The following is a 22925-nucleotide window of genomic DNA, read 5'->3' as shown; positions in this document are numbered from 1 at the left end:
CAGAACGGTGCACTCAGCCGAGCGCACCATTTAGCCCCTGTTTGGCCTCGCGTTTTACACGCGCTGTTATTACCCCTTATACCCCAGAATACTGAAAGTAAAATGGGCGGCCAAGCTGCACATTTTACTCTCAGAAATTAACGCCTGCCCAAGGGCAGGCATTAACCTTAGAAAGCACCGGGAAAGTGTACAGAAAAGCGATATTAAGTCGGAGACACCAAAAATAATTAAAAAAAAAAAAAAATCTGCCCGCTGGTCAGCGAGTTCGAAAACGGACGTTAGATTTTGCCGGCATCCGGTTTCCGAGCCCGTGGCTGTCAGCAGGTTCGAGAACCAAAGCCGGTAAAATTAAGCGTTCAGTTGTCGGACCCGCTGACAGCCGCCGCTTCCTCTAATAAGGAGGTAATAAGGAGGTGCTAGGGACGCGCTAGTGTCCCTGGCGCCTCCTTTTTAGCGCGACACCTAATTTAAATAAAGAATCAGGTGCCCAGGAGAGAGGTGTGTGGGAGCGCGTCGGGAGAGCTGGCGCTCAGTTCGGAGCACCGGCTCTCCCACATGATTTTACTGAATCGTCCTGTTAGCAAGAAGCCCGCTCGGTGCGGGAGGGGGGAGCTACTGTGAGCACTGAGATAAGTTTTGACAAACTGACTCCTGTGCCAGTGGCTGCCACCTCCCAACCCCAATCAAGCCCAGCCTGCCACTGCTTCCTCCAGGTTCCAGTCAAGCCCAGCCTGCCACTGCTTCCTCCAGGTTCCAGTCAAGCCCAGCCTGCCCAGCCTGCCACTGCTTCCTCCAGGTTCCAGTCAAGCCCAGCCTGCCCAGCCTGCCACTGCTTCCTCCAGGTTCCAGTCAACCCCAGTCAAGCCCAGCCTGCCACTGCTTCCTCCAGGTTCCAGTCAAGCCCAGCCTGCCCAGCCTGCCACTGCTTCCTCCAGGTTCCAGTCAAGCCCAGCCCTCCTGCTGCTGCCGCCATCTGGTCATGACCGAGCCGAGCCTTCACTGCAGGATCAGTAGACATCACCCAGGGCAAAAACCCTGGGCTTCCGTCTCCTCCACCTCCATCCAGGATGTTCTCTCTACTTCCTCTGCCTTCAGCGTCAAAAACCGATCCTCTTCCAAAGGGAGGGAGAGACACAGCCTTGCCCTATTGCACTTCCAAGCTCTGTACTGCAGGGATGGGGAAAAATATGGAGAAAATATGAGCACCAGCCAAATGTTCCTATCTCCTAGCACCAGCTAGGAGATAGGAAAAGGTTTTCCTTAACTTTTTTCTGTTCCTTTTCTGTTTGTTTTTTTGCCTGTTTTGGGGGGTGTTATTTTTTCTCTTTTTTTTTTTTTTGCTGATTTTGCTTGGATTTTTTGCTATTTTTCTTTATTGCTTTTTCTGTTCCCCTGCCCTGTTGCTTCTTTTCTTATCTTTCCTTCTCTTCAGTCACTCCCCCCCCCCCCCACTCCCCAAGTGACGTCCCTCCCTCTTGTAGATCTCCCCACCCTTCCCCTTCTTTCAGCCTCTCTCAATACCTCCCAACCTTCTTCCATAACCCCCAGCAGCTTTTCTCCTTGCCTGCATTTAGCTTCTTCCCAATCTTCTTCTCTTCCACCAACAGGCAACAGCTCTTCCCCCACTTGACCTCCCTTCAGCCTGTCCTCACCCCAAAGCTTATTCCCTCCCACCAGTAACTCTCCATCCTTTCAGCCTCTCCCTCCAGCAACTGTGACGTCCTGGTAGCAGCGTGCAGTGCCACACTGTGGTGTCTCCCCTTGGGGCCCACTCCAGCTGTTCTCTGCCACATTGGCTTGTGCTTGGGCCCCTGGCCCTCTTGCGGAGGCTGCATCTCTTCTGGGCTCCTGCATGCGATGGCCACATCTCTTCTTAGGCCAACTGATTCCAGGCCTTCTAAGGCAGGCTGGTTGATGTCAGTCAGGAAGGGTAATGTCGGGTGCTGCGGCCTCCTCTGGGGACCTGACTGGGGCTCTGCCTGTTGCTGTCACCTTTGGACTCGAGGCTGAAGTTCCCACATAGTATGCAGCACAGCAGGCTGGACATAATCTGTAGAATGTGGTTTGGGGACCCACTGCGCTATACACTTGCTCTGTTACAGCATGAAAAGGCCAATTATCTTGTAATAAAAAAAGAATATTTTCTTTGACCCATAAACCATCCAACATAGAAGTGTGCAAAGACTAATTTACCAATTCTGTTGAAATTGCTGCAGCGAGGTGAAATGAATCTTTGTGGTGCTTTTTATTTTTTTTCTTCTTCACAAGCTCTGCCTTGACCTATTTGGATCTTAGCTCCAGTTCTTTAGTGTTTGTACTCTACTTGGGACTGTTTTGTAGGGAATTTTGGGCAATTCATACCACGCTGTGAAACCAGCACTTCAGACAAACCTACTCAAGCGTATCTAGGTTGAAAGTCCTAGAGGACTAATGATATGAAATTACGATTGGCAGGGGAAGAAATCTGAAGAGGAGTGGGAAACTGTACCTTTTAGGTCTTGGAGTATCAATAACACAAATTTAGTTTTTTTGTAACAATGTTTGAGTTGGGGGTCAAGGTATTGTATTAAGATAGAGATGGATATATGTTAATAGGAATGATGGACTTATGAATTCTATCTCACTTTGAGTTGAGCTGATAAAGAAAGAAATCAAATTGAAATAAATAAAGCTTCCCCGTGAGTATGTAGCCTTCTCAGAGTGGGGCAGTAGTGTAGTTGCCACATCAGTCTTCTTGGTCTGTTATAAATAAAGGTCAAGAAATGAGTTAGACTTGGTATTTTTTTTTTTTTTATTGGATCAACTGAATACATTTGTGATTGCTCCATTGCTTGAAATCTGTTTCTTGATCTTTATTTCAGAATTCTAATTGCAGTACTGATCCTGGAGAAAGCCTGGGTATAATGCAGGGTGTGTTTTATTGGACCAACCTATGAATTATCCAGAGATGTGCATAAGCTTTCAAGAGCATAAAATTCCCTGATTTCAAAATCATCTTTGGATGGTCCTTACCTTGGTCCCCTAAAATAGCATGAGCTGTTACAGAGACTCTGGCGAGCCAGCTTTCCTAACCTCAGTTCCCCACTTATGACTCTGATCAATCATTGGGTTTCTCTCAGAACTGCACCCTCCATCCAATTGATGATCAAGTACATTAGGAGGAAAAGGGAGAGTAAAAGCCTAGCATCTATTCTCTCAGCTCTGACAAAATGCCCCTAAAACTAGATACATTGAGGAAAAAAATGTCATCCTTGTAGTGCATTGCTACAATAAAGACTGTCATCATCCTTATAGCACACATACATTTTGACAGATACAGGTGACACTGTAGTGACTGAGGTCATATTTTCATTTTATCAATATATTTTTTAAAGGCAGAGATTCTCTAGAAATATATTTTTTATGAAGTCTGCACCCTATATCCATTATTTGTAATACTACTACTGATGATAGACCTGGATATGAAGGAGATGTCTGCAGAAACTAAGCAGAGCACCAGTTAGCTTCGGATGGAGGCTACTGCACGTCTGCTTTAGGCCTTCTTGGTGAACATGCTATTGTGTGCAGCCCAGATCATTGCAGTTGCTGTTGGGTAGCCCAGGAAGGAGGAGGAAGATGGCTTGGTTAAAGCATCTTTGCCACTTCTCTCCCTAAAGAAAAGAGAATGATTTTCATTTGTTTTGGTTTTAAATTCCATTTTGGTAATTTCAGGGTGATTTTTGTTTTAGTTAACTAGAATTGAACAGTAAATGACTATCCTCACTGTAACAATTTCTGTTTCCTAGTTAAAAATGAGGGTTCGCCACGACTGACTCACAAGAGAGCTTTCAGCGACGAGGCAAGTCAGGTTAACTCATTACCTCAACCTAAGGCCATCGACAGCTTGAAACCAAAGAACAGCCCTATCTCAAAGTCCTCACTGTGCATCAATGGAAGCCATGTTTATACTGAAGACCCGGCACCAAAGACTCTATTAAGTGCGCTAGAAAAATCTTCACCAGTGTCGCGATCTTTACAAAACATTGCTAAAAAATCTGAGGAGAATGCCCACACAGAATCTGCTCCTTCACAGCCAGAAAATACCAAATGGAGATCTGATGGCTCTGAAAATGCAAGCAGGAGGGGAGATCCAAAATGGACTCTTCCCAGTATCTCCATGCAGGAGGATGCCAAGGCTTCAACCAGTGTTGGCTTCAACAAGCATGACAATAAAGCCAAAGCAGAAGACAACTACATGGAGATTAAGCCTGTGCAGATTGCGACACCAATGATCTTCTCAGGGGAAACAAAAGAGAAACATCAAGATGATGCAAAAAAGGACGATAAGAAGTCCAAGATGAGCCTCTTCCACCATGGTAGTGGAAAAAGTGACTCTGCGTCTAAGAGCTTGGGAGAGAAGGTGGGACTTACTGCAACACAGAGTGCTTCCCCGCAAGTTGTTTCAGGTCATGATGAGAGGAGTAAGACCAGTGGCTGGTTTGGTTCAAAAGACACCAAAGATCCTACTCAAAAACCAAGGTTTGTACCATATGTGTTGAATGTGAAAAGTGATATCCCGAAATCATTCTTTTTTTGTTAGCTTGCCCTTTTATTTTGTTTTCCAAGAGACACACTAGTCTGTGAAATTTCAAAGGCACCTAATTTCTTTGTGAATGCCAACCGCTTGACGTTAATGACATTATTCAGATCATCAAAAAAATTGTAGTATGAGGAGGATTTGAAGGCTCAGTAGATTGGCACAAAAATATAGAGCCTCTGTGTTACCAATTCAAATCCATCTCAGGTCGTTAACATACCAGGTTGTTGCCATCTGAAAGCCACTAGATGTCTTTTTTTGGAGTTTTGTTTTGTCTGGGTTTCAGTGGCTATATTCCTACCTCTAAAACGTAGGGTGCTAATAGACGTTTTTGTTTCAGGAGAGGTCAAAGGTTAAATAGAGATGAAAATAGACTGAAAATATTAAAATGTAATAGTGGTTCCTCCTGAGCACTATTGAGGGGAAGCTTGTACTGTCACTGGCCATACTATTACCTGTTTTGTGGTTAAACAGAGAACGGTCGTTCCTAGTGCAGTCAGTTTGGCATCTTTCATAAGAACTAAACTTCATTAGAAAATAATGAAACACATTGTTTAAAATGTCTCTGGCACATTGGAGCTTTCGGCAGTCAAAATCCCACCTTTTACGAGGTTGTTCTTAAATTTTAAACCCTAGCTCTTGCAGATCATAACCTTCTTCATTTTAACTATGATTGCCAGGCTGAAAAACTTCTGGGCATTAGGATGCCTGGGCAGGATGGAAGGGCCACCATTGCTGTTGGGTCCAGGATAGAGAGGAAGTGTTACTGTTGTGGGTGCAGAAGAGGAGAGGCTGGAGAGGGGAAGGGGAAGAAAAAGGAGAGAAAAAGATGTGTGTTTAATAAAGAAATCCTGAAGAAGACACTTTCTCTTCACTCCCAAAATTTTGGAATGGAATTGAAAGCTTTCTAAAAAAAAAAAAAAAAATTCTACCCCTGAAGATAATTGTAACAAATACATTTTATTTCTGTGTCTTGAGAAGATTGTAAGTATCACATAGCAAGGTCTCTCATATGTATAAGTACAGCACTGTGTACATTAAGAAGTGGAAATAGTAGAGCAGACATATTGGGCATTTGTTTTTATGGTACTGCAGAGAGAGGAGATAAATATCTAAGACGTGAGCAGAGTGTTTGGCCATATCCTTGCAACCGACCCTGTACTGTTGCTTCAGGTCTTTCTGACGTAGAGGGCTTGATCTTCAGCAGGAAACCACAGAGTGGCATGTCACAATATTTGTCACTAAACAATGTAAGGAAAGACTAAATAAATCTGTACAGCAGTCTTTACAGGGGTTTTTTTGGGTTTTAAAAAATTACTGGACGTACAGATCTTAATGGAATTAGAATTTGGATTTATTTGTTTTTTGTATTGAAAATTACAATAATTACACAACGAGTATATTTAGTTCAACACAATAAGAACTATAACATGTATTGACTGACATTCAGATATATGTCTGAGCATCGATATGCCCCAACCCAACCCACCCTCTCCACCTGATTCTGTTATGTTGAATTTAAGACATAGCACAGTATAATAGATATGCTATCATACCAATTATCATTCACTATTATAGCTGCTTATCCTATGGTTATAGTGTACCCTTTGTAAAACCGCTGATTCGGGGGGGGGGGGGGGGTGTTCTGGACAGTTCCACCTTCAAGCTCAATTTTCTCAGTGGAAGGGAGTGGGCAGTGGAGTGCCTCAGGGATCTGTATTGCGACCCGTACTTTTCAATATATTTATAAATGATCTGCAAAGAAATACGACAAGTGAGGTAATCAGATTTGCAGATGATACAAAATTGTTCAGAGTAGTTAAATCACAAGCAGATTGTGATAAATTGCAGGAAGACCTTCTGAGACTGGAAAATTGGGCATCCAAATGGCAGATGAAATTTAATGTGGATAAGTGCAAGGTGATGCATATAGGGAAAAATATTAGGAGCTACCACCCAAGAAAGAGATCTAGGCGTCATAGTGGATAAAACATTGAAATCGTCGGTGCAGTGTGCTGCGGCAGTCAAAAAAGCAAACAGAATGTTGGGAATTATTAGAAACGGAATGGTGAATAAAACGAAAAATGTCATAATGCCTCTGTATCGCTCCATGATGAGACTGCACCTTTGAATTCTGTATACAATTCTGGTCCCCACCTCTCAAAAAAGATATAGTTGCGATGGTGAAGGTACAGAGAAGGGTGACCAAAATGATAAAGGGAATGGAACAGCTCCCCTATGAGGAAAGACTAAAGAGTTTAGGACTTTTCAGCTTGGAGAAGAGATGGCTGAGGGGGGATATGATAGAGGAGTTTAAAATCATGAGAGGTCTAGAACAGGTTAATATGAATCAGTTATTTACTCTTTCGGATAATAGACTAGGGGGCACTCCATGAAGTTAGCATGTGGCACATTTAAAACTAATCGGAGAAAGTTCTTCTTCACTCAGTGCACAATTATACTCTGGAATTTGTTGCCAGAGGATGTGGTTAGTGCAGTTAGTGTAGCTGTGTTTAAAAAAGGATTGGATAAGTTCTTGGAGGAGAAGTCCATTACCTGCTATTAATTAAGTTGACTTAGAAAATAGCCACTGCTATTACTAGCAACAGCAGCATGGAATAGACTTAGTTTTTGGGTACTTGCCTGGTTCTTATGGCCTGGATGGGCCACTGTTGGAAACAGGATGCTGGGCTTGATGGACCCTTGGTCTGACCCAGTATGGCATTTTCCTATCTCACAGCGAGCAGCAATACATATCTGTTGACATAGCTGCTGCTGGAACCTATCCAATTTGGAGGATGGCAGGCCTGCATTATATAGATCTCCTAGTATATCCTGTATCCAGTCAAATAATTTTTTCCATAGTGTAGAAATAAGGGGACAATTCCATCATATATGGAGAAATGTTCCCACTTCTGCTAGCAACTGTTGTTGGCGGCAGTGTGGAGAAGGATACATGCGATTAATGCGAACTGGTGTAATATGCCATCTCACTAAGAGTTTATAACAATTTTCCTGCTGCTGTGCCGAATTGGACTTGCTGATGTGTAAATACTGTCCCACATCTCAGGATTAATTATGGTTTCTAAATTAGCTTCCCAAGCAGACAAGTAAGTGAATGTGATCTTGGGGTTGCTATTAGGGTGGCTTCGGAGCAATAATGCTCAAATAGTGTTTTGCCAGTGATCAAAGTTGTATGCACCTTTGTTGATGTTAAAAAAAAAAAAAAAAAAAAAAGCCTCACCCGGCAATAGGCTAGAATATAAATAGCACCAATTCCATACTGTTCCAAAAGAGTCATATGACCTCAATAAACCTTCTGAAAGTAAATGTTCGAAATGCATTATGCCCCTCAGCCGCCTCTGGAAGGGATTTTACTCTAAAGGTAATGCCATTGACAGCGAACAAGAGGTTGAATGGAAAAGTCCATCGGTAGCTGATCTTTTCAGAGCGTAGGACAGATGTGACTTGCTTTAATTCAAAACGTTTATGCAGCGTAGATGGGGCAAAACCGTTAAAGATGAATAGCTTATGCCTTTCCCAGAGCCAGAACATTTTCATGCAGCTGCTGAAATTTTTTCTTTCAAAGTGCCATAACCGGACCTAGCACTCTGTGCACTCTTTCAGTTTGATGAGTTGGGGCAGAATCAGAGATCTGCGTACCTTCATCAGTGAAAAGTATAAAGTTACAAAGGGAGCTGGCCACGGAAAAACAATCCATATATTCTGGAGAATCTGGGACGCCTCTTGTGCGTAAGTTAGATAACCTAGAGCGATTTTCTAAATCTTCAGTTTTTTCCACTAATAGGGTGTTCTCCTTTTGTAGATTTTTCTGCTCAATCAACACTTTAGAAAGGGAGTCTTCCTGACTCTTTATGCGAATGTCAATATCATCGACCCACGCTGTGAGGTCCTCATGAATGTCAGAGATGGAATCTAGCAGTTCTTATGCCGCTTCATATCCGATCGTATCTCCATTAACCACGATCGCAGCTCATTTTTAGATGGTAGTTTGGTAGGACTGTTAGATGAAAGTCCAGTAGGAAGATCAGGAGCATCAGCTCTGGTCCCCGCAGCCTGTACGGATGTAGGGCTCTCATCTTCCATCAACTCGGCCGCGTGTTTAGAAAAGGAGAATTGTTTTAAATCTGTCACCTTCTTTTTCATCGCCATCAGGGAATGTTAGGCAATCGCTGGAGCAAAGTATAGTCAGGATATGTACGCTGATGATAACGATTTTAGAAGGACTCAGTCGGAGATTTTCGGGAGCTTTGGGCTTAGACATCAGCACCCCCCCCCCCCCCCCGCCCTAGAACTTGGATTTAAAGGAAATGTCAGTGAAGGGAAGAAAGGCAGGGATGGGATTGTAAGACTGAGAGAAGGACAAGAAGCAGAAATGCTCCGCAAATACTTTTGTTTGTTTGGTATTCACTGAAGAAGGAACTGGAAATGGACCACTAATTATTGGAGTTGATTCTGTGCCATTTATGGAAGAGAGGGCTTGAGTGGAACTAGAGAAACAAAGTGAACAAAGCCTTGGGGCTGGATGGGGTACACCCTAGGACATTACATAGTAAATGATGGTAAATAAAGACAAAAGTGATCCTTCCAGCATACCCCATGCTGTAACTGCCACTTCGTGTGGGTTACTCCCAGTGCATTCGTGGACGCACAAAGCAGCTGTACCACTGCTGTTAATAGATTGAACTGTCATGCCGTGCACCCAGTGCTTCGCCATCATCCTCTATTTCCAGGCATCTTCTGTGTTTATCTCACTGGTTTTTTTTTTATTCTGTTATTGTCATTTCCTCCACTTCCTCCTCCAGATGGACCTTCCAGGCATCCACCGCCCTCTCCATGAGAAATTTCTTCCTACATTTTTTCTGAATCTACTTCATTGGAGTTTCATATCTTGACTCCTAGTTTTACAGTTTCCTTTCCATTGAAAATGGCTTGCTGCTTGTGCATTAATATCTTTCAGATATTTAAGTCTTTATCTTATTCCCCCTGCTATTCTAGGGTATACATGTTGAGGTCCTTCAGTCTCATCCCATACAGCTTTTAGTGCAGACCCCACATCATTTTGGTTGCCTCTCTTTGGACTGTCTCTAGCCTCTCCATTTCCTTTCTGAGGTACAGCCTCCAGAACTGAGCACAGGACGCTAGACATGGTCTCATGAATGACCTGTAAAGAGGTATTATCTCCTTTCTTTAACTAGTTAAGCCTCTTTCTATGCATGCCAGTATCTTTATGGCTCTGGCCACCACCTTATTGCACTGTTTTTGCTATCCTGAGATCATCAGACACACTTACCCCAAAGTCTCTGTCCTCCTCAGAGCACATCAGTTCTTCACCACCTACTACATACCACCACTGCAGATTTCTACATCCCTGATTACAATATAGACCAGTCTGAACTAGTGGAAATATCTCATGCTATAGCTGCCGGAAACAGAGGCCACACTTTTTTGTCCCTTATGCCCTCACTGCTGGCTATAAGGGGGATGTGGACAGGCAGTTGCTGGTAGTCTTTGTCTCTAGCATTTGTGGACACCAAAGATTTTCAAGCTTAAAAAAAAAATAACCACCATAGATCTCCTGGAGCCTTGGCCTCAGCCTGGTCTAGAAACACTAGCTCCTGGGACAACTGCTCTGAGGGGCTGATTTTCCCAGTGGAGCTTGCCTCCAGGGATTCCTGGTGGTAGGCACCCCAGGGTGTATCCCATTTCCCTCCTGTGCCATAGGGCCTAGAGATCCTGGAGGGGGAACCAGGGAGCTGGTATTTAGGCAGTCATGGACTGGCCCGAAGGCTCCAGAATTTCAGGCCACCTTAGCTATTCCAGAGTCCAGAGAAGACTCTGACACAGGAGAGTGCTCTGGACACTCATCAATTGTTAATTCTGAAGAAGAGGGAGTATACTTCTCTGAGGAAGACTTTTTTTCTGAAAGTAGAACTGCCACTCCTTTCCCACTACATGATGCCCTTAGGAACATGGATCTGTCTGAGTGGGATTCCCCTCAGAGTGGACTCAAGGGCAGACATGCATTGAGCAAATGATATCCCCTACCGCTGGAGGATAAGAATTTATTAAGAATTCCCAGGGTCTACACCTTAGTATCAGCAGTAACTTGAGACTACCATTCCATTGGAGGGCAGGAAGCCATTTAAGAACCACAAGACAAGAAAATTGAAACAATCGTGAAACAAGTTTTTACCACAAATGCCATGGCAGTACAAGCATCCATATGTGAAGGGTATGTCGCTCGAGCACTAGCTAGCTGGACTCAGCAGCTTCCGCAGAATCCAGAGATAGCTCGCCTGGAATCAAGGGCGGCGTCCCTGGTACCCACCTTGTATCATTTTGATCAGGATGTCCTCTCAAGCAGTAGCCTCAGGAGGTTTCTATGGCTGTGTAACTGGGCAACAGACCTGATATGCAAAACTCAACTTTTTAAACTCCCATTTAGGGGAGGTTTTACTGACCAGGGAGGATTTGGATAAAATAGTTAAGGATCTAGAGCCCTAGGGACTCCCAGAGGACAAAGTGCTCCCTGGAGCATAAATAGGAGGTGGCAGAGAATCTGGAAAGTTCACAAATATAGACCAACTAAGAGATCCCCACCTCCATCAACTTGATCCAAGGCTCACCCCTTTCAGGGGGGCCAAGAAAGTTAAGGATGACTCTGGAGTGGTGGCAGCTAGTGGTTGCCAATCCCAGCAATATTGCCGGTCAGAATCCATCTCTTACTATTTTACCAGGAATGGAAACACATCACCACAGACTGGGTGCTAGATATTGTAGAGAGAGGGTATTGACTGGAGCTGGCTATGCCAATCCCAGATGTCTTTATGATTTTCCCCTGTACCTCCTCCCTCAAAAGGAGGGCTACACCCTTACAAGACTGCAGAACCTACAGGCCATAATTCCACTACCACTGCTGGAGCAAGGGCAAGGAGCATATTAAATATATGTTGTTATCCTAGGACAATCTTATTTATAATAAACCACGCTTGTTTTGAAATGCCAATAACCATATATTTCTTGCAACAACAACCCTCATACGGGAGCCCAGTCTTGACACTTGGAAATGTGTGTGTTTTTCATTCACTTTAAACACTTGGTGAAGTGCCTGGCGATGGTAGGGGCACACCTTCGAAGTCAGGAAGTGCACGTGTTCCCCTACTTGGACGACTGGCTGGTCAAAAGCGCCACTCAGCAGGGGCGCTGCAATCCTTATGTCTGACCATCCAGGTGTTGCAATCTCTGGAGTTTGTCATCAGTTACCCAAGTGCCACCTCCGCCCGTCACCACACCTGGGCTTCATCAGGGCCAGACTGGACACAGTTCAGGCCAAGGCTTATCTGCCCCACGATCGAGCCCTTATTCCCTTGTCTCTGGCGAGCTTGGTCTGCAGCCGTCAGCAGGTTTCTGCTTGTCTGATGCTTCGTCTTTTGGGTCCATGGCTATGTCTCTCCATGATACTCCCCTTAGTCCGCCTGTGCATGCGCAGGGCGCAGTGGACCTTGCAGTCACAGTGGCAGCAGGCATCCCAGGACCTTGTGGCTCTTGTCCATATCACGCCACCTCTCCGACTCTCTCTGTCCTGGTGGGAGGAGCTATCCAACCTGGAGCAAGGGGTCCCTGTTCTGGGGTCTCCATCTCAGGTGGTGCTTACCACAGATGCCTCCTCCCTGGGTTGGGGCGGGAGGCGCATGTAGATGATCTCCATACGCAAGGTCGATTGACAGCTCAGGAAGCTCTATGTCAGATCAACTTCCTGGAGCTTTGAGCAATTCAATACGCCCTTTGGGCTTTTCAAGACCATTTGTCCCGCAAGGCAGTCCTGATTCAGACAGTCAGGTGGCAGTGTGGTACATCAACAAACAGGGAGGCACCGGGTCGTTCCTTCTTTGTCAAGAAGTGGTACAGATTTGGTCCTGAACTGTGTTGCAGGGCAAGCTCCTGAGAGTGATGTACCTAGCCAGAACGGAGAATGTGATAGTGGACCATCTGAATTGAGCATTCCATCCACACAAGTGGTCGCTGGATTCAGCAGTGACGGCCCAGATAATTCTGCTGGTGGGCAACTCCGGAGATGGATCTCTTTGCCTCCCCTCTACAACTGCAAAGTGAGCAAATTCTGCTCCCTGTTCAGGACAGACAGTCTTCCAGCCTCTGACACCTTTGCCCAACATTGGGGCATGGGTCTCCTGTACGTGTATTCTTCTCTTCCACTGGTCATGAAGTCTCTCTTGAAGCTCCAGCAGGACCAGGGGACCATGATCCTAGTGGCCCCTTATTGGCCCAGACAGGTCTAGTTCCTGCTCCTTAGAACTTGTCAGTCAGAGAACCTGGCCATCTGGGGACCTCTCTCGATCTGATCACACAGGATCGGGGCAGAGTGCACCATCCAAACCTATGGACATTAGCCTTGATAGCCTGGATGTTGAGTGCTTAGTCCTGCAGCCCCTGGACCTCTCTGACGACTTGTCTCAGATGTTGGTAGCTTCCAGGAAGCCTTCCACCAGGAAGTCTTTTCATCTGAAGTGGAGGAGGTTCTCCATCTGGTGCAAGGATCATGGCTTGGATCCTTTTGCCCGCTCCACTCCAAAGCTGCTTTACTATCTGTGGCACCTCTCAGAGGCTGGGTTAAAGATCAACTTGGGCAGAGTGCACCCGAGTGCCATCAGTGCTTACAATCAAGGCAACTCATTGTGGGCCTATTTTTTTGCAGGGCTTGCTTTAGCTGAAGCCTCCCTTTTGGCCTTCTGTTGTGTCTTGGGACTTCAACGTAGTATTGGCGCAGCTCATGCATGACCCTTTTGAGCCTTTACGCTCCTGTGATCTGAAGTTCCAGACCTGGATGTTTCTCTTCCTGATGGCGGTCACTTCAGCCCTCAGGGTTAGTGAGCTTCAGGCATTGGTTACGTATCTCCCCTGCACAAAATTCTTTCATGATAGGATGGTCCTGCTTACGCACCCTAAGTTCCTGCCTAAGGTGGTGACTGATTTTCATCTTATTCAGTCCATTGTTCTGCCCACCTTTTTTCCGAGGACCCATTCTCACCAGTGCGGACGGGCTGTGCATAGTTTGGATTGCAAGAGGGCCTTAGCTTTCTATCTCGAATGCACAGCAGGCCACAGGCAGTCCACACAGCTCTTTATATCTTTTCACAGGAACAGGCTAGGCTTTATGGTGGTCAAGCAAACTCTGTCAACTGGTTGGTGGATTGTATCTCCTTCTGCTATGTGCAGGTGGGTCTTCAGCTTGGAGGCCGCGTAAAAGTTCACTCTGAGAGTCATGTCGACATTGGTTGCCCACTTATGAGCAGTTCCCATTGCCGAAATCTGTAAGGCTGCAACATGGAGTTCCCTAAACACGTTTGCTGCCCACTTCTGCTTGGGCAGGGATGGTCAACAGAACAGTAGCTTCGGCCAATCTGTCCTTCCTGACCTCTTCCAGGCTTAAACCCAACTCTCCCTACCTAGGGCCCATTGTTTGGGTTCAGGCTGTCTCCCTATGTTACCAACAGCACTGCAGTTATTTTTGTGCCCGTTGGCACTCGATTTGGTGACTGTTGGTCCTGGGTGTGTCAGGGAGCAGCCTGTAGCTCAGAATACACTCATCTGTGAGGACTACCGCCCTGCTTGTCCTAGGAGAAAGCAGAGTTGCTTACCTGTAACAGGTGTTCTCCTAGGTCGGCAAGATGTTAGTCCTCAGGAAACCTGCCCACCACCCCGCAGAGTTGGGTCCTCCTACAGTTTATTTTATTTTGCTCATAAATTCTAAGTTACAAGACTGAAGGGGGACCCTGCTTGGACGCATGGATAGTGGCATGCTGGGCATGCTCAGTGTGCCAGTCAAAGTTCTAGAAACTTTGACAAAAGTTTCCATCTGTTGATGTCACCTATCTGTGAGGACTAACATCCTGCTGTCCTAGGAGTATACCTGTTACAGGTAAGCAACTTTGCTGTACCAAAGAAAGATGGATCCTTTCAGCCCTTCCTGGACCTAAAAAGGGGTCAACAAATGTCTTCATATATCTCATGTCTGAATGGAAACTATCCGCTCCGTCATGGTGACATTAAGAAAAGGAAAATTTCTTATGTCTCTAGATCCAGCAGAGGCTTATTTCCATATACCCATGTGGAAGGGCTTTTCAGAGGTTTCTCCAGCGGGGGGTCCTGGAGCGATCTCCTGCACTCGGGCCGTCGGCTGCCGGTATTCAAAATGGCACCGATAGCCTTTGCCCTTACTATGTCACAGGGGCTACCGGTGCCATTGGTCGGCCCCCTCCTGTGACATAGTAAGGGCATAGGCTCCAGGACCCCCGCTGGACTACCAGGGACTCTTGGCAAGTCTTGGGGAGGTCAGGAGTCTCCCCCTAAGACTCCTCCACTAGGAGGTTTTCCGTGTGGTGTGAGCAAAAGGCCATAGATCCTTTCTCCTGCTCTACACAAAAACTGCTTGACTATTTTCTATACCTCTCTGATTCTGGTCTCAAGACCAGACCTAACTGGTCTCGAGACCAGTTAGGGTTCATCTGAGTATGATTGGCACATATCACTGTGGTGTAGATCAGTGGTTCTCAACTGGTGTGTCGCGACACACCAGTGTGTTGCCAAGAACACGCAGGTGTGTCGCCACACTTCCCGGTCCCCCGCTGACCCAGCTGCTCCCCGGTCCTCCGCCTGGGCTTAAAATGCTGTCAGCCCGGGCGGAACGCGGCAGGACAGCTGGAGTCAGCTGCATCGGCATGGTCTCTTCTCCCCCCCCACCCCACCCCCCTCGAAGCCCGGAAGAGGAAGTGGTGAGCATTGGGTGCGTGCGCGGGAAGAAGAGACCATGCTGGTGTGGTCAGAATCGGCCCGAAGAACAGAAGAGAGGCGCGGCCCTGACGAATGAGCAGAGCGGCTCGGAGGAAAATGAAGAAGAGCGTCAACCCCCGCGGCCGATGGGACTTCTCCTCCGCGAGGGCAGAAAATGAAGGTTAGGGTTGGGAGGAGGCTACTGCTGCCGCTAGTTCCGGGGGGGAAAGGAGGGAGGGAGAGAGTGTGAATGAGCAAGCATGTGTGTTTGAGATCCTGTGTGTGTGAATGAGAAATTGCATGTATGTCTGTGATTGAGAGCCTGCCTGTGAGAGAGAGAGCATGAATGTAAGTTTACGATTGGGAACCTGTATGTGTAAGTTTGTGATTGAAAACCTGTTTGTGTGAGAGTATATGTGTATGATTGAGATCCTTTGTGTGTGAGAGAGATGTGTATGTATGATTGAGAGCCTGTGTGTATAAGTAAGAGAGAGAGCATGTGTGTCTGTGTGTGATTGAGAGCTGATTTAGGTGAGGGAGCATGTGAGTATGTGATTGAGAGCCTGTGTGTAAATGAGAGAAAGAGAGGACATGTTTGTAAGCATGTGAATGAGAGTCTGTGTGTGAGAGAAAAAGACAGCATGTATTTATGTGATTGAAAGCCTGTGTGTGTGTGTAAGCGTGAAAAGATAGACAGCATGTGTGTAAATGTGTAATTAAGAGCCTATATAAGTGAAAGAAAAAGCATGTGTATATGTGAGTGACTGAGAGCATGTGTGTATAGGTGTGTCATTGAGAGCCAGTGTGAGAGAGAGCGCTGGTATGTGACTGAGAGAGAGGAAAAAGTTCCAAACAAACCACCCCTCCTCCTCCTGCTAATTCAAAACAATCTCAGGACACCTGGATATCAAACGTTTCCAGGTATGCAGAGCAAAAACATTTTTGTATCCTTATTTTCATTACTGGGTCTTTGTGTCTGCTATTTTGAAATATTTTATTGGTATCTAGAAAATTTTTATGAGTTTTTAATTATTGGATTGGATATTCCAATCATCAGCTGTTTCGAAATAATCTGTTCTTTTTGTTAGTATGGTTTTACTGCTACTGATTTTATATTTCTTGATTTGTTTTATAAGGATGGGTGATGTTTCTTTTTTCCTATATTACACTGCATACAGAAACTCTGGCTTGTTGCAGTTTCCAATTCAGTTTTTTCTGCATGCTTCTAGTTATGTGTTTTGGTCTCTTTATTCTTTGTTAGGTGAGGGTCAGCACATGTGATTCAGGTGAGGTTTTCTGCTGGCGTGTAGTTTCTGTATAGGGCTCTATAGCAGCCTGACTTGGTCCGTTTTCCTAATAGGAGATGTATTGGTGTCTTAAGGCCTGGTGTAATATTTCAGTGTTGCCTTTTCTTAGGTAAGGTTGTTACTGTTTAAGTGCTGGAAATTGGTGCTGTTTTGGTGTGGGATGTTTACTATTTATGCAATTTCTGTTCAGACAGAATATGTATCTTTTCCTTGTGTCATTTTAAACAATAAAAATAATTACCGGACCTTTACTTTTTATTTCTGCCGTGAATTGTAATGAGCAGTGTGTCACGCATGTGAGCGTGGCCTGTCAGGTGTTTCACGATGGGAAAAAGGTTGAGAACCGCTGGTGTAGATGGCTCTCTGTACGGCTTATAGTTGTATGCGGGGTCTGCTTCAGTTGAAGCCTCCCCTAAGGCCTTCTGCTGTGCATTGGGCCCTCAATGTGGTTTTAGCTCAGCTGATGAAAGTTCCATTTAAGCCTCTGTGCTCCTGTGACCTGAAGTACCTGACCTGGAGGTCATATTTTTGAGGGAGGTCACGTCAGCGCATAGGGTCAACGAGCTCCAGGCCTTAGTGACTTACCTACCTTACACTAAGTTTTTTCATGATAGGGTGGTCTTGCACATGTACCCTAAGTTCCTGCCTTAGGTGGTATCAGAATTCCATCTTAACCAGTCCATTGTCCTGCCAACATTTTTCATTTTTCCCCCAGGCCACATTTGCACAAGGTGACCAAGCCCTGCACAGTTTGGACTGCAAGAGAAACCTTAGCCTTCTCTCTGGAGTGGACAGAAGCCCATAGACAATTCATCAAGCTTTTTGTTTCTTTTGATCAGAATAGACTGGGGATCACCATTGCCAAGCAGATGCTTTCCAGTTGGCTTAGCAGACTGCATCTCCTTCTATTATGCCCAGGCCGGATTGCATCTTGGAGGTCCTATCAAGGCTCACTCTGTTCGAGCCATGGTAGTGTCAGTGGCCCACTTGCGAGCAGTCCTCATGGACATCTGCAGGGCTGCGATGTGGAGTTCCATCCACTCATTGACATCACAATGCTGTTTGGATAGGGATGGCTGCTGCGACCGCCAGTTTGGCCAATCTGTCCTTTGAAACTTGTTTGAGGTTTAGAACCCAACTCTGCTCCTACCTAGAAACAGTTATTTCTGTTCAGGCTGTCCCCACTCCTGTTACCAACAAAACGTTGTTACTGTTGTGCCCGTTGGCACCTGTTTTGATGGTCCCCTTTTTTTGTTTGATATTATTTCCATCTTTTCCTCTTGATCCTTTCACCTCTTGATCCCTGCCCTTACTGGCTTCAGTGTAGTCAAAAACAATTTTACTAAGCCCATTACAGAAATAGCTGAATGCCTTAATAACAGAAGACATTGTTCCTGTGCTACTAAAAAAGCCGTTGTTTGGCCATCTTTGAAAAAAGAACGATTCTGGTACCTCCAATCCAGCAAATTAAAGACCTATATCGAACTTTCCTTTCTTAGCTAAAATTTTGCAAAAATGTATCCTCAAACAAATGAGGTATCTGAGGGGAATGTACATGAGGGTGAGTTATTGATGTCAGCAGAATAGGAAAGAGACCTCAGGATCTAGTAATTTCAAAGTAGCAAAACAGTGCAACAAAGCAGTGGCCAGGGCCAGAAAGATGCTAGAGACTGTATAGAGAATTGCATAACTAGTAGAAAATGGGAATGATGCTGTTGTACAGGTCTGTGGTGAGAACTCACCTGGAGTAATGTGTCCATTTCTGGAAGCCCCTACTTCTGGAAGGATATTGACAGAGTGGAGATGGTCCAGAGAGAAGCTACCAAAATGGTGTGTGGTCTGTACCAGAAACCCTACGAGAGGATACTCAAGAATCTAAATATGTCTACCCTAGAAGAGAGGTGAAATCACAGTCACGGGTTCGGAAAATGGATGCTGATTAACTGAGTGTCAATTTCCCGAACCTGACCGCCAGCACTCTTAAAAAATTTTCTTTTTAAATCTTTCGTTCCTCCGATTCAGTATCGCCACGAAATTAAATGGATGTACAGAAAAGCAGAAAATATTGTACAACTTTTTGGGGGCGCTCAGAAATTAATGCTTGCTCTTGGCAAACAATTTCTGAGCGCAAAAATGTGCGTATTGGACGCACATTTTTTTTTGCATTTGGGGTGACTAATAAGCCTCATCAACATACATTTGCAAGTGTGAGCGCTATTAGTTTCACGGCGCATTGGGCTTGTGTTGCGGAGGTGCTAATCCCCTTTTAGCATAATGGGCTGTGGACGCGCCTACACAACCTGCGTCCAACTGTGGATTAAACAGTGAGTTCGGCTGAGCGCACGGTATTGCATCGACCCCAATAAGATTGAATAAAGCAGGACATAACTCTTTTCAAATCTTCAGAGAGTAGGTAAACCAATTTCTTACTCTGCTCGGGCCCTTTGCTCGGCTAACTGATGCCTCCAGGCAGAACTTCCAGCCGGCTGCATGGAGGGGGCCTGCCAGATGACACAGCCAGGGTTCCCCTCTGAGGCGGCTGCACCTGAACAGCTGCGGGATAGCAGGCTCTTCAGCCTCTGTACTGGTTGCAGTGGGATAACCAGTGGTGGCAACCTGCCTCTTGCTGAGGTGCAGTCACACCTCCCAGGTCCAACGCCCTGGGTGGTGGCCCATCTCGCTTGCCCCGCCCAGCCCTTCTGACAATTCTGACTCTGATAGGCAAAAACAGAATAAAAGTTTCACACGCTTTGAGAAAATGCTTCTCTTAGAAACTGTTTCTTTAACTGTTTTTTTTTTCCAAAAGCATCAAAGTATATATACATTTTTATCCCAGCAGATATTTAAAAGAATATTGTTGTAAAAATAATACTGATGGTGTTACTTTTAAAATGTTATAACTTTGAAAGAATTTTTTTTTTTTTTAAATAAATCTCTCCCATGCTTTATATTTGGAGTGGTGAACAGCAATTGCATGAACTTGGCTTTGCAGTGACAGCCATGCAGCTTCGTGCATGGAAAGGCATTTGGAAGTTGAAGAAAATAATAAAATACTTTTTAAAAAATGTATACTGTCCTCAGACACACTCGAACCCACTTGTGGTGTGCAGTTTAGTGATCATGCAGAGCAACCTCATTTATAAAGAAAACCATTTCACAGTAGCTGCTCTGTAAACTAACATTTTCATATTGCATGTAGAGAAATAAAGGTCAACACAAAAGTATAGGTGAGACCCTTTTTATTGGATTAATTTAACATGTTTCTGACCTGCTTTTCAGAGCTGCAATCTCTTCATCAGGTCAAAGCTAAATGAGCAGCATTGCATGTATAAGTTCAGCTTGCTGAACTGCTTGAATCTGGGAGTATAATCCTTCAACATTTTCCTAAAATGCCTGAAAACTTGTAAGTTTTTTTTTCCCTGATTTGCCAGAATCTTGACTTCCCCTACCATATAGCATCCTTTCTGATTCATGCTTTGTCGCAGTGTGAAAGCAGTTCATCGAGTGCCTGCTAGCCAGGAACAGGCACTGGGGGAGTGGGGAGATTGGTCAGACCCAAACCATGTTGGTAGGTTCATTTAAATTATAATCTTGGAAGCAAAACAAACAAAAAAAATAAAAAGACAAGAAAGTGATGTATCCAAATTTGGAAGTGTTCTCCTGTTTTTGGAAGTCCAGCATCATACCAGTTTGTGCATATGTGAGTGCTCATGTTTGTGTATCTATCTATATAATATGTGTAGGCTTGTTCATGTACCTATTTTTAAAGAAACAGAGCAATTTTTGAAACCATTTTCTGAATCTACATTGGATATGTTCTTCTGAGAAGGGAAGGATTGTTGTGTTCACCAAGGGATATTTAGCACTATATATATAATGTACTACAAATCTATACTGTATACGAAGAGAAGTGTAATTTGCTGTAAATGAATTTCTGCCCGATATATTCTAGTCTGGTTTTTTAAGGGTTTGTTGTGCATTTCAGATGACTGAAATATATTTCATATTTATAGATGGCCTTCAGCAAAAGCTCGCTAAAGGTGGTACATTGTATCTTGTTACTGTATATTATTGTATCAAAAAATAAAAATATTATATAATGATCTTAATACATACTCGGCCCCTCCCCACACTTATGCAAATTACTTTTCTACTAATTCAAAATCAAATAAAAAATATTCAGTTCTAAACGGCTTATAGACTGCCAGAGTGAAAGTAAAGGTTGAGTGCCTCAGGCAAGCTATAATTCCTTTAAAGACCATGAATGATGTCAGACTGGGCATCATATGAAAAGTAAATGGCAATGTTGTTTGGAATTAGGATTACTGATGGGCTCCATTTGTCAGTACAGGTTGATCCAGTCCAGATTTTACGCCATGGCTTGCCAGGACTTGTAGTCTTGCCTTTCAAGGAGAAATTGAAAATCCAGGAGTACCTTGGTGTAAAACCTGAACAGGCTCAAACTGTGCTGAAACAGTGGAGTCCGTTGGCAGCCCTGTTTTGAAACTTGGAAGGTGCAGGTCTTCTCAAGAATATTAGTCTGCTGACCATGTCTGAGATAGAATGTGAGACTTTTACTCCCAAAATGATAAAATATAGTGCTTAGCAAAACTTGAGAGATTCATGCCTGCTCTCGTTTCCTGAATTTAATCTGTAGAACATGTTTCTGAGCATCAAAGAGAGCAATTAATTAAGAAGAATAATAGATGTTGTACTGTCCCAAATGCGGACTCCTAGAGGCCTAGACCCACCATTGAGTCCTTGTCAGAATATTTTATTTTAGTATTAGTTGTTGACCCTCTCCTGGCACCCACACACCCACCAATGGGAGTTCTGCTTGCTTTTGGTTAAGTGTCCTGCCTACAAAGCTATTTTCTGAGGGTTTTCTGGGGACACTGTGATTCCATAAACCTTGGATCCCACAGTTCCCAGAGAAGTGCTCACAGACTACACATTCAAAACATTGGGATTACCCGGCATCTCACTTATTTGGGAACAATCAGTCTCAAGCACAGTTATAATAAATTAAAAAGTTTATTCAAAAGGAGGAACAGTGAATGAAAAAGATATTGCATAAATCTGTGTCGCATCAAGCAAGGAAATGGGATTACATAGTAACCGCTACTTTCTTTTGAACTTAACTGTAGAACTAATCGCTACTTTCTATTGAACTTAACTGTAGAACTAATCACTGCCTCTATCTTAGTTAAGTGATACTTCCAAGCAACTTTGGCAGTCCAACCCCAGTTATGTATTTGTCTCTTGATTCTGCTGCTGCCAATCAATTGTCAGTTTTTAACTGACACACATTTCAGACCACAGTAGTGACATCAGCTGGCTCTGCTGAGACTAACTCCTTTGGTGCCAGCTGTGGGTGACTGTGGAACACTGCCACCTGTCTTGTAAAAAGAATTTTAAATGTCAAACAATCAATATCATTTATAGTCAAACTACCATCTTGCCACAGCCACCCCCTCAGTAAAAAAAAAGTCCTCATGTTTCCTTTGCCCACTTTCCTCCCTCCAACTTCATCTCATTATCCCTTGTAGTTGAATTTCTTATTTTATGGAAAGTGTCTCTTTTGTTGAAGCCTGCTAAATATTTGAACATCAAATCTTCCTTTTCTTGTCTGTCTTTTGGTGAGTATCTTTTGACTTCCTTAAAACTATTTGTATAAGGTTTTTGATGTATGTCTTATACCATCCTTCTCTGAACTAAGGACATACTAACAATGCCTTTATGAAAGTTACGCCTCCAGAACTGAACACAGTACTGCTGCTGGGGTGTCTCTACTGACTTCTACAAGAGCAGTATTTCCTTTCTACACAATCACCTGTTATATTGAAGTCCAGGATCCTTATATTATGTGGCTCAGTTCTTGGGATAGCATAGATTGCACTAAGGTTTGGTCAATGCGCAAAAGCTGTTTCTTTAGTTAGTATTGGCCACGTCAATTGAAGAAATGTCTGCCTGGGAAGACTGGAAGCCAGTGTGTTAAGTACATAACACCTAGAGTGAAAGATTTCTCTAATATGAAAGATTCTTAGAAATTTCTTGGCATCGCTGCTTTAAAAAGACAACCTTCCATAGTTTTAAATAGGAAAATTCAGCCATGCAGGCTGCTTTGGGCATGTACCCCTCCCTCTCCCAATATTTTCTTCTTAACTGAAATCCCACTTGGTTGGGAGTGGAAGGGGCGGGGTGTTTGGTGAGATTTTCATCTACTGCTG

At 44.4% G+C, this 22925-nt stretch overlaps 1 protein-coding gene across 2 annotated transcripts in view; it reads left to right on the top strand.

Annotated features, from left to right (window-relative positions):
• The window catches only part of RAB11FIP5 (RAB11 family interacting protein 5), a 265942-nt gene that overhangs the window by 156653 nt on the left and 86364 nt on the right, over positions 1-22925 (top strand). For both annotated transcript variants that reach the window (XM_029594593.1, XM_029594602.1), the window contains exon 3: positions 3786-4518. In XM_029594593.1, coding sequence (XP_029450453.1) covers positions 3786-4518 — 733 coding nt within the window. The remainder of the gene's footprint in view (positions 1-3785; positions 4519-22925) is intronic.

The sequence above is a fragment of the Rhinatrema bivittatum genome, chromosome 1, assembly GCF_901001135.1.
Source record: "Rhinatrema bivittatum chromosome 1, aRhiBiv1.1, whole genome shotgun sequence".
NCBI lineage: Eukaryota > Metazoa > Chordata > Amphibia > Gymnophiona > Rhinatrematidae > Rhinatrema > Rhinatrema bivittatum.
Note: the sequence above shows the minus strand (reverse complement) of the source record. Positions and strands in the feature narration are given on the sequence as shown.